Below are 16,314 nucleotides of genomic sequence, written 5' to 3' on the forward strand. Positions count from 1 at the left end.
TACAGCTTTGTGGGTAAAGTAACAAAACACAGATTTATATTTCAAAATTAAGATTCACATCAAACTAAGATACATTTTGGGCAATCTGTACAAAGCAAGCTATATTATCTGTGAGCTGCTGCCCTTAAAAACCATCCATCCATCCATGCTCTGCATTTGGAGCTGTAACTCACTCCCAACCTTTGGAGTGGGCACTCCACTCTTTTCCACCTGAGAACCATGGCCTCAGACTTGGAGCTGCTATTTCTCATCCCAGCTGGTTCAGACTTCGCTGCAAACTGCCCCTGTACAAGGTAGAAGCAGTCATTTAATAAAACCAGCAGAATGATCTCATCTGCATGTAGCGGAGATGAGATTCTGAGACCACCAAACCCAACACCTTCCACCACCTCTATCCAGAAAAAGGTTCAACGAAATCAGTGACAATCAGTTTGACTTATTACTGGAAATGCAAACTAATCTCTCACTACGACTACACACAGTCACCAAGCAGCCCAACTGCCCAATACCCAATACACATGAGCTGCAGCCCCCAGATGCAGGCAAATGCCTTCTCCAAGTTCAAGGCAGGATTTATGTAGAACTTGGAGTATCAACATGGGTGAGTTATAAAAAGAATCCCAAATACAGTTGTTATGAAGATGGAAATTATTTATCGAGGCCCCAAAAGGTTGATTCTGTACACTTTGGCTGCCATGATTCAAATTATGGTTTAAATGCCACAGCTATGGCCTGCTCTTTAATATTGCTGATCATGTCTTCCTGCCAACACTTTGATGAATCCAAGACATCAGGAACTGAAACTTGTTTATGAGCAAAAAAAAGGTTCTACTAAGTATTTGATGCTTCTAAAAATAAAGTACTTGGTGAGTGTATTTTATCAAGCTCACCAAAGTGTAGAAAAAATAACTGTACATCACAGAATAAGAACAGCAGAAGTTTCACATTTATTATTTAAAATAGTGTTAATAATTAAATAGGGTTTATTTCTAAGTAAGAAAACACTCTATGACCTCAGAAATGAGAAGCAGCTTGCGTGACAAAGCTAATCTAGAAGGTTGTTAAAGCTCTCCTCCTTTGCTCACTAACCCACTGTGCCTCTGCTGCCTTTTGTCTTATTTGTCTGTGTGCATACGTGCATATAGGTCATATGTTACAGGGCTGCTGTAGGAGAGACCATTCATAAGAAAATTTTTGATCGTTACTTCACTTTCCATGGACGTCACTGCAGAGCTATTAAAATTCACGCTGGATGGCAAAATTAAACAAAATGATAATAAAAATGATAATAACAGCCAAGAGTCACAGTATTTCTGCACATGAAGCTGAGAAAATACCCACTGAAGGTTTTCGTCTCTATTTTATAGTCAGAAAAGGTGCCAAATTGTGTAGATTTGCCAGGATTTAGGGACTGACATCACGAGACAGGATAATTTGTCGTGTGAGACACTATTCTACTTTTATGCGTCAACTGAGCTCACATTAGTTTAAAATAGAAAAACGGTGTTACTGAGGACCTGCAGGAGCTTCTCTGATGGGATGTAGATATAGATGGGATATTATCGCAGGTCACAGGTCACAATATGATCAAAAACAAAGCTATGCATTTCATCTTAGGCAGGATGTATCATAGACCCATCTCATTTCTTTGTGTCTAGGCTGAAATAAAGCCACTGAAAACTCAACATTCGTAAAAAAATTTTTTTGAAGAAAGACAGTAAGACACAGTCTGAAATAAGGCTACAGTAGAATGTAGTTACAAAAGCAACATCTTAAAGCTTCGCCACAGCCACAGTTAAACAAAGCTACACAGTTCACACTTCCAACACTTTTTTTTCTGCGGTGGGCGTTAGATTTTCACCCAAGACCCGAGAAGAAGAATGAGACTCTTCCCAAACTGGTAGGCTATATTTTTCACAAGGAGCAGAAAAGACCTGTGACACAACAACAAAAAAATTCTGCAACAAACATTTTAGGAGCTCAGTTTACATTGCTACCTGCTCAGGGTTTCGGGGTTCTCTTCGGTTCCTCAGCGGCTGTTGACCGAGAGTAACAGCTTCTGCAGTAAAACTGTACAGTCCATGCTTATATACATACATCCAAATCTCTTTAACACGTACGCTATTACAACAAAAGCTTCTCACAGGGGAAATAAATACCCAGACAAACTTTCTTTCTTTTTTTTTCTGTTTTTGAAAAAGTGAGCTGGCGACTGTCCAGAGTGTATCTTTGCACCTTTTGTCCAACTCAGCCAGGATAGGCTTGAGACCCCTAACTAACTACATAAGAAAACAATGGATGGTCCTCTATTGTTGGTGCTTTGTTTCACAAATGACACAACAGTCTATGCAGTTACTTTTTCCTGAAGACAGACTGTTGATGAGCTTCAGACTGTTTTTCAAGAGCTGCAAGCTTCACTGTATGGTCTCAATTGAAAGTACATCCAAAAATTAATTGGGTATCTGGGTGTATAATGTGCTCTCTTAGAGTGTATTGTGGGCATCTAGGAGGTTTAGGAAGTCTAGGTTCAAAAATGTTCCACACTATAAGATGATAGTTTGGACAAAAGCTGCTTCCTCTGCATTATCTACCAACTCTATCATATTATATCCAATTAGCTGTCCAGTGTGCACTTTAAAATCTGGTTTCCAGGCCCTTAGGTGACAGGTAAGCCTATATTTTTATTCCTTTTTATCTATGGAATGTCCTATGATCCAATAAATCAGGAGATGCTGGTTTGCATCCTATGTGGACCATTTTTTAATTGTAATTTTTTGTCTTTTATTTTATTAATTATTTTATTTTATATTATAATATATATAATATATAATTTAACAGTTATAACAATTAGAAAAAAATATAAATATTTTATAGTTATATATAATGATATTTTATTTCTATAAATATTTTAGGTGTATTTAAATTAAACTGTGTAACACAATGCTCTTTATTTCTACCACTAAAATAAAAAATATAAATGACTGGAACCCGCCTTCCTTACCTCACAGGTGAATTCTGTGCGTCGTTACAGGGCAGCTGCTTCTCCCGCCTGTTCACAGCTAAAATCATTACTTGTGTGTTTTGCTATTTTTTCTGAAGGAATTGTATTTTTCTTGGACGGTTCTTGTTATAAAAATGATCTCAAAGAATTCCGGTTTACATAAAGGTTAAACGTGATGTCGTCAACTTCCGCTTCCTGTCTGATGAGAAGCCGGTAAGGCGGTTGCCATAGCAGCGTTTTCCAATACTCACGAGCGCACACGCACACAGAAGATGGAGTACAGCAAATTCAGCCGTTTTCACGATTCTCTAACACAGTTTAAATGTTACGAGGATTACCTGGACTCAAAAGTCACGCCACTGGATCTGTTTTACTTTAAAGTGAGTGAAAAGTACAACTTTTATAAGCACTTTTATCCTACCTATCACTCCTTACTCCCCGCTATTTTGTGGCATTGCGCCTCAGAGCCGCACTGACTGCACTACAATTTCTTCATCAATCTACAGCAGTGAATTTTATTAAAAAATAACCATAGTCTCTCCAAAATTACCAGGACTCCTTCAATTCGCCACGTATAAAACCGTCTGAGCTGCCTTCATTAGCTTGCTAGCACATCACCTGCTTCTGGTACGTTAGCCTCTTGGTATGTTGCTCATCTAATGTCGCTCCGGTGTGCAAAGCAAGAAAATAAATTTTACACGCTTTATGCAAATATTGGCCATTTTTAGCTACGTACTATCCCGACATTAAAAATATACTCTTAAAAATATGAAAATAACTTCATGGGTGTTTTACAAGGTGTTTACCTGTTTACCTGTGATCAACCAAACATAGTTGACAAACACTTGTCTGACTTGTGGCATATACTATACATCAAGTGTTATTTTCATCGACAGTAAATATCGTTTTAAGTTAATATCTGTTTGTTACTGCTCTCTGTTATTTTTTCTGCATTGGACTTAGTTCGCTTGTTTCGTTAAAAGCAGATTTGACTTGTTGGTGTAATTTCAGTAGTTCAACGCTAGGTGGTAGTCATACCAAGGTTTAGAATAAAACCAGTAACTCTTTATATTCAGTCTGTGGTTTAAACTCTGAATTTAACAAGCAGCTATCATCACTCCAGTCTGCTTGGTTCATGCGATAAAGTAGAGAAACAATTACTCGTATCACATGGCAGTCGTACCGTTTCAAAGCCACACAGACAGTACAACGGGCTGTATTACATTTTGTTGTTGTTGTTATTGTTGTGTTGTGCTCGCTATAGACCACAGATTATTTGCACAAGTAGCACTATTGTATATGAAATTATAATCCATCCATCCATTATCTTCCGCTAAGGTTAGGGTTAGTTATTTTCATATGTTTTTCAGGGATGAACGAAAGACTTAGGAGAAGTAGCTTTCAGGCTGTATATTATCAAACATATGTCTTTAAAAGGCCCTAAATCGCATTTGTTCTTTCTTTCATGTTGGTCTCTTAAGTTTTTCGAGCCACGTATTCTGCTAAATAAGTTGAAAATGAACCTGCCCTTTAGAAATCAGCAGTCCTGCATCCGTCCAGCAGATAGCGCCCATGCTAATGAGTTATGTGTCTGCTGCGGAATTGTTTGAACACCTGTGTCCACATTGAGAGAACAACGCCTATCTGACCTGATAATCAGCTGCAGTCAATCATTCAGATTCTTCCCTGTGTTGTGACACAGCACACTCAGCCCAGGTCATCTGGCATGTGTAGTTGTGTTGAAAAGGACCAAATCTGGATAAATCCACTAATTATGAACCCATTTATCACAGATCATGTTATTCCGGTCTTCTCTCTGAAATGCCGTGTATTACAAAGTGATTTCCACCTTAGCTGATTAGTGTAGATCCTGGTGTGTGCGCTCAAATCATCTGTTTGAGTGGATTTTCAGGCCAATTTTAGGACCAGCAAAGGTCTGAGACTCATTTCTGGTCAGCCACATCAAAGCTGAAGGAAAATATAACTTTTCCTCTTGGGTGCGGACACAGGCCCGGCTGCTGGGATTTTGGGTATGAGGACATGTGGCAGAAGCTTTGATCTAACAAGCCACTGGGTTTGACGGCGAGATTTGGTTTTTAGATGATGACTTTATGGCTTTGCTTTAATGACAGCAGGTTTGCAAGTGACGATCGGAATAATGTAGCTAAAAATCCCTGCTGACATACATTAATGCTCACACTTACAACAGAAATAGATCTGGAAATAGGAATGAAATCATCCTGAACCCATAAAACTAAAAATGTGGTGGTGTCGGAGAGCAGGTCATCGCTTCCATACTTTTAGGCAGGGCAGTGAAATGACACCTTTCAATCGAAAGACAAGCGTGACAAGTAAATCCTAAAAACCAGCTGAGAAAATTTCAAGTTTTATCTGTCAGTACTCTTGTGGTGATTAGTGAGTTGAGAGGCCACAATTTGTAAATTCGGCACTGCAAACGTCTGACAATATCCAGCCTTGACTGTAAAGCATGCTCCCTCTTCTTCACTGATTCTTCTTCTGTTTTCATCTCAAGCAGAAGGAGTTGGCCCTTAAGCTGGTGGAACACGGCCACAGGGGCACGGTCCTGAGCAGGGAGGAATTTGAGGAGAGGAAAGCAGCTGTGCAGGCTGCAGAGGCTGCAAAGAGCAACGCTTTCTACGACAGGAGCCGGCCAGTGTGAGTTAACTTCTCACTGACCCCACTGTGCTGTCTGAGGTGTTGTCCTTACGACTGACCAGGAGAGACAGATTCACACAAAGCACCAGTTAAATGCTAGAAGAGGTTGGGTTATATTTGGAAAATTAAATGAGGCTGTTTACAGTCCGAATGTGGTCAGAGGATTTTAAAATCAGTCACAGTGGAAAGGGGAAAAAAAAGTTACTGTTCTGTAGTTCATTATATTCACTTCTCATTTAGTGTGAAAGAATAATATTTTAGTTGAGTGATCCTCAGTCTCTTCCTTGGGTCTTTTTCTGTAGTTGCGGTTGAAGCCAGGGGGCTCCCCGTGAATCAGTTTCTGTGCTTGAGCTGTTTCCATTCCTAACCAGATCTTATATCCCGAGCCATATTTTTGTCAAAGTACCAACTTTTCTGTGTAAACAGTGTCACAGCTCACGTCAAGCAAATTTATTTGTCTTTACTGTTGGGGTGTTTCACATCGTTTCAGATTTGCAGGGGTGCATAATGAGAAGGAAAACCTAAGCTCCATCTGGTGGACTTTGATCCCTTGTTAAAGCAATAATATGTAACTATTTTCTTTTTAAAATAACAACTTCAAAATCATTTTGATGGTACACTGACTTGTAATAGGGCGAGCGGCTTCTCTTTCAACGCCTGCTCTGGCAGTATGTAACGTGGGTGAGTGGGTACAAACCTCCGAGAGAACTGTGTTGCCAAGAACACTGAGAGCGGAGCTCAGCAGATCAGCTACCGAAGACACGGTGCCCAGCAGCAGACGACTGGTGGAACAAGAGGAAGCGGCGTGCAAGAAAGCTTTAGAGGGGTAAACTGATCGGGCTTCTATAGAAGTTTAAGATTAGCGCAACCAGGTTAGCTAGTCCTGTGTTTGTTCCAGCCAAATTTTGTTCACTGTATAATAAATTATACCCGCTCCAGCTAAGATTAAACACACAAAAGGAAACAAGGAGCTATTTAGCTTTCTAATGACCAAAGCTTGGCTCAATAACAACTTGCCGGACTCAGCATTTTAGCTTGATTCGTCTTTTTCAAGTGGGCCAAGACTTGAAGTCTGGGAAAAACAGATGATGGCGGGTCTGCACATGTAGGTTGGTGCAAGAACTGCGCTGTGATTAACAACTGTTCAGTAGTAGAGAAATATATTACAGTCAAATACCCACCGCTGTGTCTTGTTTGATGTTTGGCTGCGTTAGCAAAGTCAGGCTGTACTCCAGTGTATGAACAGGGATTATTTATTATATATACTGTTTTTTTTTTCTTTTTTCTTAGACATAAGCTCCATCTGTTGGGTTAGCTTACTGTTGTTTTTACACATATCTTGACAGATACGGTAGTAGAATTAAAACTTCCACAAGGAAAGAGCTTTTTAAAACCTTATGTTGGCACCAAACCTTTAGTTTTTTAATTTTGGGGCGATCGTGGCTCAAGAGTTGGCAGTTCGCCTTGTAATCGGAAGGTTGCCTGTTCGAGCCCCGGCTCCAACAGTCTTGGTCGTTGTGTCCTTGGGCAAGACACTTCACCTATTGCCTACTGGTGGTGGTCAGTGGCGCCAGTGTCCGGCAGCCTTGCCTCTGTCAGTGTGCCCCAGGGTGGCTGTGGCTACAATGTAGCTTGCCATTACCAGTGTGTGAATGGGTGGATGACTGAATGTGTAAAGCGCTATACAAATACAGGCCATTTACCATTTAATACGAACCATAAGTAACCGAATAAAGGTCATGTTTTTATTAAGGCTTTAAACCAGACATTAATTTAGGTGATGTCAAAGTGGCTTTGTCCATCCATGGTGTCTCTGGCTGGATCCATTCTACCCTTGTTCAACATATATTTTGGCTAAACCACCAAGGCACAGCATCCATGGCAGCAGACATCTACACATTCACCAGTAAGTTCTGCTTAACACCAACAACAGGTGGAGCTTTTAGACTGTTACTGAGCAAAACTCTAAAAACAAAACAAAGTACTGTAGCTCTCAGCAATTTTGTTTGTGGCAGATGATGGTTGTCAGTATTTCAAACCTCACCAGTCTGACTAGGTGTTCATCAGTATAAAGCTACTTGCATTTAATCACACTGTGTATTCATGCAGTAGTGTTCAGAAGGAAAGTACCAGTTTGTTTTTCTCAAATGATGGAGATGGTGTGCAGGTACAATTACACATGAGGACACAAGTATTTGCCCCTCACTATTAATAATAAATGTTTGTCCTTCTTTAACAGAGCAAGAGATTTTTAACATAGCACTTTGAAACATACTTTCTTTAGAAAGCATCAATTATTTCTGTTATTTCTGATTGCTTTCAGACAAAAAAAATACCAGGGCCAATGTTATAAGGGATCGTTAGCTATTTTTAGCCATAGCACAAACCGCTGGCATGCAATGATATTCTTTAATTTTGCAATGCTCTAATCTATAAAATCAAGTTAAGACTAAGGGATTTTTTTTCTCCAATTTACGTAGTATCAAAACTTCAGCAAGAGTTTGAGATGTCACTTGAGAAAGCATCATGTTAAACACAAACGAAATCAGCAGAAAATGCATATACAAACTTATCACAGTGTTTTCAAGTGTCAAGAACTGAAGCGAGAAGTATAATCAGAAATTCAAAGAGAGCCACACAGTGCAGCACCAGTCTGGCAGAGGTAGGAAGCAAAGATTTGAACGACTGGGGGAAAAAAGTGAGAGATGTGTCTAAAGACCCAAGAACATCTGCCAAGACACTAAATTACTTAGCCAAGTTGTAAATTGTAGTCTCAAAGGAGACAATCATTGGCACCCTGCACAGTAAAAAAACAAAAAAAACAACTCCACTTCTGCAAAAGAGATGCCTTCAAGCCAGACTGAAGTATGCTAAGGACAACCTGAAGACAGATTATATATACTGGAAGTCTGTCCTTTGGTCAGATGAGGTGAAACTAGAGCTCTTTGACCCCAGAGACAATGTTTACATTTGGAGAAAGAAGGAAGAGATGTACAACCCAAAGGACACCATCCTCACAGTGAAACGCTGTAGAGATGCTCAAGTGTGCCTGGAACACCTTGAATTCTGTCAGGGTGGAAGGAATCGTGAAGAAAGAAGGATTCTGAAAGAAAAACTCAAGCAGTCAGTAGCAAAACTGGCTCTGGGTCATTTCTTTATCCTCCAACACAACAGTGAGAATGTCACTCCCTCCAGAAGACCAAAGTTAAAGTTACTGACCGGCTTGCACAAAGCCCTGATTTAAATCCCATTGCAAATTTATGGGGTGAACTGAAGACCAAGGTCCATGCCAGAAGATCATCAAATGTTGAGGAGCTTGAGAGATTTGCCAAAGAAGAATGGATTTGCTCAGGAGGCGTGTTTGAGAGACTTGTCGAAAACTGCAATAAATGACTGCAGGCTGTTATTCAACAAAAAGGATTCACACTTGAGTATAAGCATCAGGGGGGTAATAATTTTAACCCTGCTAATTCTTGGTTTTTCTGAAAAAGAAATCTTCATTGGGGGGCTAATAATTTTGTCCTCATCTGTAAAAAAAAAAATACAAATGAAGCAAGCAGTAACTTGACTTTGTCTGATATCAACTGAAAAATTATTATGTTGACATAGACTTACTGTTTTTGAACCGCAACTGTATATGAGTCATGTTTTGTTTTGTTTTTTAATTTATGCATCATAGGTCACTATATCGTTTAGATTCTCCCTGTGGCTATGAGACACAATTTCTGTCTTCCTGAATGAACCATGTGTTGGAAAGGAAATGCATTTTTGGCAGAAGTTCTGCACTGTTAATAAAAGCCTGACAGGTTGTAAAATTAGATTTTTTTTCCTTATAGCTCTGATTTGCATGGCTGCATTTTTTTTAGCACTTTATATTATTTTAAAAAGACAGAGAAAATGAGACCAGCTCATCAACTTCACATCCTCTGACTTTTGTTTGAACAAGGTCTCCCTGTCTGTTTAAATTTAGATATAAAAAAGAATCTTAACAAAAATAAGCCAAAACTACAAACTGAAGTCCTCTATATACTGCCCGGGATAGTGATCACACAGATATTTGATAAAGCCAAGTGTTTGTGGTGTCTACTTTGATGACAAGCCAGACAGGTAACATCATATACACACACACACACACACACACACACACACACACACACACACATACACACACACACACACACACACACACACGAGTATCCAAACATTTACCTGCTAGGTGTTGAATTTGATTGAACCCTCAGATGGTTATCCAAACGTGCAGATGTCTCGTCGTTCCCCCTCCCCATGGCCCCCTAAACATCAGTGACACTCGTGAAATGGGAGCCTCCACACCTGCAGTTACAGTGATATTAGGGCACAAAGCCTTTCATCTTGTCCCAACAGGATCCACGGAAATGTTGTACTGGAACATTGGGATGCTATACACACAGTAGTCTGTTCCCTTTCCAAGAGCTACATCCATGAAACCGTTTCCAAAGGCTGTGATCATATTTGTAAGCTCTTAACAGTGTTTGGACTACAGAATTGGATTCTTCACATTATCCAATCAGACCGATTTTAAATGAATACTCCAAGGACGATTGATCTTTGTAAAAGCTTTTGTTTTTAAGCGGCTCTGAGAGATTTCTAGCTTGCTTCTTCTTAGAGGACAGCAGCTGTTGTCAGCTTGGATTTACAACACTTAGAATGGATTATGTCCCGTAGTCACCGTGGAAAAAAACCCATCTCCCTGTCCATGAAGTGTTCTTAAAGGATTCATTCAGCATAATCAGCTTCTCAGCTGTTGATTCATATGTTGACTGTGTTTCAAACAACTGTCTCTTCTTTCTTTTTTTTTTTTGTAAGAGCTTTGAGAGCAAAAGGAGGCAAGGAGGAGCTTATATTGTAAAGTTGACCGTACTGTCACCCATTAGTTTGCTTGAAGGCTTGAGTCAGCAAGCCTTCTGCGTTTTGGCTATTGCCATCTTGTTTATTTTAAACCAGGTGTCACGTCAGAGTTGACATAAACTCATAAATTCAGCTGGAAAATGGTTACTGGGTACTTATGGTTAGACTTCTTTTACCACCACAGAAGTTTCCTGATGTTGTGCATTAGAATGTACTGCCCAACATCCACACTTCTGCATTGGCTTCACTTTTTTTTTCAAAGGTTTAGAGAGTACTTTGTTCATTTAGGTCCCAGTTACAAAGGCCTTGAGACTGGTCAGCAACCGTCTGGTAACCACTGGTTGCTAGGACAAAATGTGTATTCCCAAACCAGTAGTTGATTGGCTGCTGGAGAATTCTGTCTGTTTCCAGGTGAACTTGGTCGCAATGAGGGTGCTACACAAAAAGCACTCCTTGTGATTGCTTCGGTTGTTCGCAGATTTCTGCAGTTGCACAGAAGACTGATCTGCAAACACTCATTGTTTACTCTCTTTACTCTCTTTGCTTACCTCTAATGAAACATGGAGAAGTGTGATGCAGTATGCAAACATTTACTTTCAAAGTTGTCTTACACCAAATGTGTTGTTGCTGCATTCAGCATATTTCAGTAGGTGCAACTTTTACTTTAAATGTGAGCATTCAAATTTCTGGTTTGCAACACACTATTTCAAGTTTCACTACTTTTTGGCGAGGTGTTTGCGAGTGTTGGCAGACTTGTGATTGCAGCAACATGCTAGCAACCAAAGTAATCGCAATGATGTTTTTGGCACATTTTATACCAAGTTGAGCAATCAGTTACACACTAGCGACTGTCTGCAATCTCCAGCAATCACTTGGTCCAACTGGTCATGGAATACAAACTTTTACACACACATACACACAACTGCCTCTGTAAATAATGGGCCATAGCTGAAATACGCCTCACTCATACATTTTATGCCATATTTTTCTGAGCTGACTTAACTCTAGCAAATGATTTTTTTTTTAATCCCGTCAAAGGTATTTAACAGACGTGTTACATTATTTCAAAAAGAAAACTCTCCATGTGGGATCTGATTCTGTTCTCTGTCAGTGATAGCTTATAGCAACGTTAATGTTAATTTTATTGCATTAAATTTAATCCTTAAATAATCATCTGCTGTATCAGCTGTCTTTGAAGTTTTCTCACACTTTTATTAGTCAGTGTCTGACCCACTCCGGTGCCAACAACCTATAGCTGACTGAGCACCTTTTCACCCCCCTCACGTATGTCTTTTGAACTGATTAACAGCTTTCATAGCTTTCCCACACTTGGAAATTTGACATCCTGTAAAAGACCTTGACATGACAGAAAAAGAGCTGTACATCATTTACAAACTTTCCCCATCAAAGTTGCACGTCTGAGCTGCGTCCCCCTCTCTGTCTAAATGCAGATTTCTCTTTCCTCTGTGGTTTTTCTGATTGGATTTCCACCACACAGACCCCTTGACCTCCTGTTGTGGTCAGATTGTGAAAACATGGGCCCCAGGATGCAAAGTACCACCTGCAATGTGGCTGAACACAATCAGTACAAGGCTCTGAAAAACGACTTTGGCAACAAAGACTGGCAGCAGCACGGTAAACAGAATAAATGTAGTTGTTGGCTGAAAAAGAAATTGTTTTTCCGTATTTTCAACAAATCACTTCTGTTTGCTTCAAACATGTGTTCTTTCCTAAAGATTTCTGCACCTGCATGCTTCTCTCATGGCACTTGGTAGCCATGCTGTTTTGGGAATGCCTTTTGCCTTCTCTGCAGGCTTTAACCTATGTCTCCCAAGGCATGTCTTTTTTCACAGTTCTGTCACTACTCTGTTTTCTCCCCCCTTCCTTTCTCTTCTCTTCAGCCTCCCTGGGCTCTCTTAGAGACCTTTAGTGCCTGCAGGTGTATAAATAGAGCTGTTTTCAATTAAGGCCTAACCTCAACTATAGCGTGCATCTGATCAATGAATGCCCCTGCACCTGTGGTAATAAAATACCAGGGGAGTGGAGATAGTGCAGTGAATGCTAATCAGATGTTGCCCTGTTGTTGCCCTGTCTCATTTTTTTAGAACAACAGGCTCCTCCTGACTGCTTGGCTGTGAAAGAGGGGGGCTTTGCCAACACATCACAAAAAAGACTGAACAAAAGAGCTGCTGCTCTCATCAGACATAAATGAAATTCAATATGTGATTTGGAAAAGGAAACTTGGATGAATGGGATGCTTAGTGAGCTGTATGGATGTTTGGCTTGGGGGAAACCAAAGGCGTTATCAGAATTTGCAAATAGTTTTAGTCTCCTGGCTTCGATTGGTGGTTCCATTTTTTGATGTTAAAATAGATTTGTTAAAGGGAAAGTTTCCCACAAGATCAAATGTACGTATTTTGTCTCTGGTATGTAGTGTTATTTCTCCATTTATATAGATTATTTGGTTGTCAGTTGCTTAGTTTTGGAGATAACTGACTTGAATCTTGAATATAAGGGATCTAAATGGCAAACATGTCCCTGTGCAGAAGTAAACATGATCTAACCACGATGCATGGCTGTCAGATTATTTCATTTATATCTCTGGCTTCATAGATTTTGAAAAAAAGATAGTGAACAACAACTTATTGAAGTTCCAAAAGAAACTTCTCTTTGTAAATGTAGAAATCTTTTTAAAGTAGGCTTCCTTGAACTCTGTGCTGGTGACTGAGTTGGGCTTTTAGGGAGAGGCAAATGCACTCCTCTGTAAAGGAAATGGGTGTGCTTGATTTTATGACATGAAATAAAAGAGAGCTTTGCAGTGGAAACGAATGCAAAAAGCAATATTTTTATCCCAAATGTCTTGTTTTCTTTATATTGGAAGTTATGGTTAATTAAATTAAAATCAGATGAATAGCCCAGCCCTACCCCTTACTGTACCTCTCACCATGTGAAGGCAAGTAAAGAAGCTCCAACATGAAGCTGCTAACAAGATTTGTAGATACTTTTTTTGTGTGCTTTCTGGAGAGAGACATTTGTGCTGAATTTGTATTCTTAATCCAGTTCACGCCAAAAGGAACTATTATAGCGAAGCTGGCCTTTTAAGATCCTATCCAAATAGTTCAGTTAATGAATATGTAGTGTTGTGTTCTTTATCAAATATTCGTACTCATATCATCAACCTGCTGCACTTTGGAAACTGCTTTGTGTTTAATGTGTGCAGAATACATCCATGTCTGGGGTCTTAGTGTTGCATTTTGCATCAGGCAGGACTAACATTTGACATAAATTCAGAGACAAACAAGAGGAGCAGCAGAGCGCTGCTGAACAGACGTGAGGCCTCGGTTTCCCTCCGCTCTGGCTCTGACTCGGGCTCAGAAGTCCATGTCAGCATATGTCCTGACCTCGCGTGCTCACGGCAGTCCTGCGAGGTTTCCATCAGGCTCCCCGCGATCTTCCTACAGTCCAAACCACAGCCACGCTCATTGTCCATTGTGCTGCTACGTTTTTACAGTCTGCCTCAAGAATTCTGCGCTCTCTAACTCTCTACTCTATATTAAAAGTGAGCTATCATTTGTGGTGCCAAGTAAAACCAGTGCCACGAACACGCACACTGCACATTTCACTGCGGATCCAACCTCCAGATACTTAGCAAAAATAAGTTTGTGTATGTGACTGACATGAGAAGCCTCACAAAGCTGATCCCAAACTCTCTTTTTTTTTAAGAGAGCCAAACCCCCCGCCACTCTCCTCCACTGCTACTCTGGTGAGGGCCCTTGGGCGACGAGGTTTTGCAGTCTCTATTACATGTGCTGTCAAGCCAATTGCCTTGCTTGCACTTTGTGATTTTGGACGGGTGTGTAAATTTGGAGCTCTCCACTGCAAGAGCTGTCCAGAGACAGACATCCTGCAAGGCTTAAGCTTGCCACCACATCCCTTCATGCACCTCACAAATGAAAATATATGCCACTTTTTAACCAGCTGGTGCAAAAGATAATAAATAACAAGCTGTCATTTGACCGAAATGTTTCCACATTTTCTTTTCGTGTATCATATTAATGATTAATAAAACAGATGTACCTGCTTACTGCTACTTGTAACACAGTGCATCAAAGTGTTGTCACTCGCTTGCTTTCCTGGAGTTTTCCAAACAAGCCAAATTTTAACAATAATACTCTGAGAGTATTTAGTGTTTTACATATATTTCCATTAGTGTCCATGTCAACATTTGCAAAAGAGATGACGGCAAATTTTAAATTCTGTAACTTTAATATCCTAACACATTGCTGTTGTAGTTTAAAAAATAGAGTGAAGCATAGGAAAAGTTTAGCTACCTTAAATAAATATATAGTTATATTTAAAACAATACTTTTATTATTCTGTGCAAACAAATTGCTTTAAAGCTATAGAAAACAGTGATTCAGTCTCTGGTGATTCATAATATCTGACTCATAATATAGCTTAGCGGCCCTAATGATGTATACAAGTAGTTTTCTACATCATAAGGTCTTAGTATTTATGTATGCTATAGTTGGCGGAGTATTGTTATGGATTCATCAGGCAAGATCTGATGGAATTGCTTTAGTTTCCATCCATCCATCCATCCATCTATCCATCCGCAGCTTGTTTGTGTCTGGGTCATAGGATTAGCAGTTTAAGCAAAGACTAATGGAGTGTCTAATTGTTTTAATTCAGTTTAGAAGATAAGCAAACTTAAATACCAGCTCCTGAGTAGTTACACTGCTAAATAAGAAGAAATTAAAAATAGAGCTCTGCAGGCTCCATTGTGGCACTGCTTTGCTTGAGTCAGTGCTAGCATGTCTACATATTGAAGCTCTCCACTGCCACTTGGAGGCACTGCCAAAGCATCAAGCAGCTGAAGTTCTACTCTTAATTATGTTTGTGTTGGTTGTGTTACAGAGAAGACGAAGAGTTTCTTAGAAATAGTCTACTTGCTTGTTGGTGTGATTCCTATTATCCTTCTCTTTGGGTAGTTTCAGTAGAAGTGCAAATGGACACCAACACAGGACCATAAATCTGCTGTAAAAAAGTTGGTGCTAAGGAAATTCTTCACTAATCAGCAGCTGAAATTGGTTGAAAAATAGTTTTAAATGATTTCATATGTGTTGCTTTGGATTACAGTGTAAGCTAATAAGCTGATGAGGAAGAAACCACATTGCTGACATGTGCACTGCAGAAAGTCATTCAAGGATGAGAGCTCGCCCTCTCATTTTAGGACTAACAATTGGGTAGATTTTCCAAAACTTTCACGTTTCCTGTTGCTCTCTTTAAATCTACACATCGGATTCAAATTCAAAACATGGATTTGAATCATTGTAGTCTTACTCTTTTTCTGTTGTTGTTTGGAGGACATTATCCTTCACTGATTACAGAGGATTTGCTTTGTATGTTTCCCAAATGGAATACATCTTAATATGAGCTCCGCTGAAAAGAAATGACAATGACTCCTTTGATCCACATTTAGAAACAAGTACTTTTTAGGCAGGCGGTACACAATATGTAACCCCCACAACTCCGAAAGCCAAGGTGGCCACAGTATACAAAGAAAAGTCAGGTATAATATCATGTATGCCACATGTGTAACTGATACATTCAGCTCATTGTAATCAGAGGTGACAGAGGATTTTATAAACCCCCCCAAAATAAAGTAAATTGTCATGCTGTGTGGAATTTCCCTTGACGTCCACCAGCCCAAAATAATATTTTCCATAAGATTCATTTTCCCAATCATG

The 16,314-nt window shown here is 39.7% G+C and overlaps 1 protein-coding gene across 2 annotated transcripts in view; it reads left to right on the top strand.

Moving 5' to 3' along the window:
* Positions 1-3,238: 3,238 nt before the first annotated feature.
* cfap299 (cilia and flagella associated protein 299) overlaps positions 3,239-16,314 on the top strand; it is a 79,742-nt gene continuing 66,666 nt past the window's right edge. The window contains exons 1-2 of one of the 2 annotated variants that reach the window (XM_085426440.1): positions 3,239-3,381; positions 5,535-5,677. In XM_085426440.1, coding sequence (XP_085282566.1) covers positions 3,274-3,381; positions 5,535-5,677 — 251 coding nt within the window. In that variant the 5' untranslated portion in view covers positions 3,239-3,273. The remainder of the gene's footprint in view (positions 3,382-5,534; positions 5,678-16,314) is intronic. The other variant, XM_085426441.1, reaches the window with a different exon arrangement.

This window comes from Rhamphochromis longiceps, linkage group LG12, assembly GCF_057381845.1.
Source record: "Rhamphochromis longiceps isolate RC_006_pf linkage group LG12, R_longiceps_female_GT1.1, whole genome shotgun sequence".
Taxonomy (NCBI): domain Eukaryota; kingdom Metazoa; phylum Chordata; class Actinopteri; order Cichliformes; family Cichlidae; genus Rhamphochromis; species Rhamphochromis longiceps.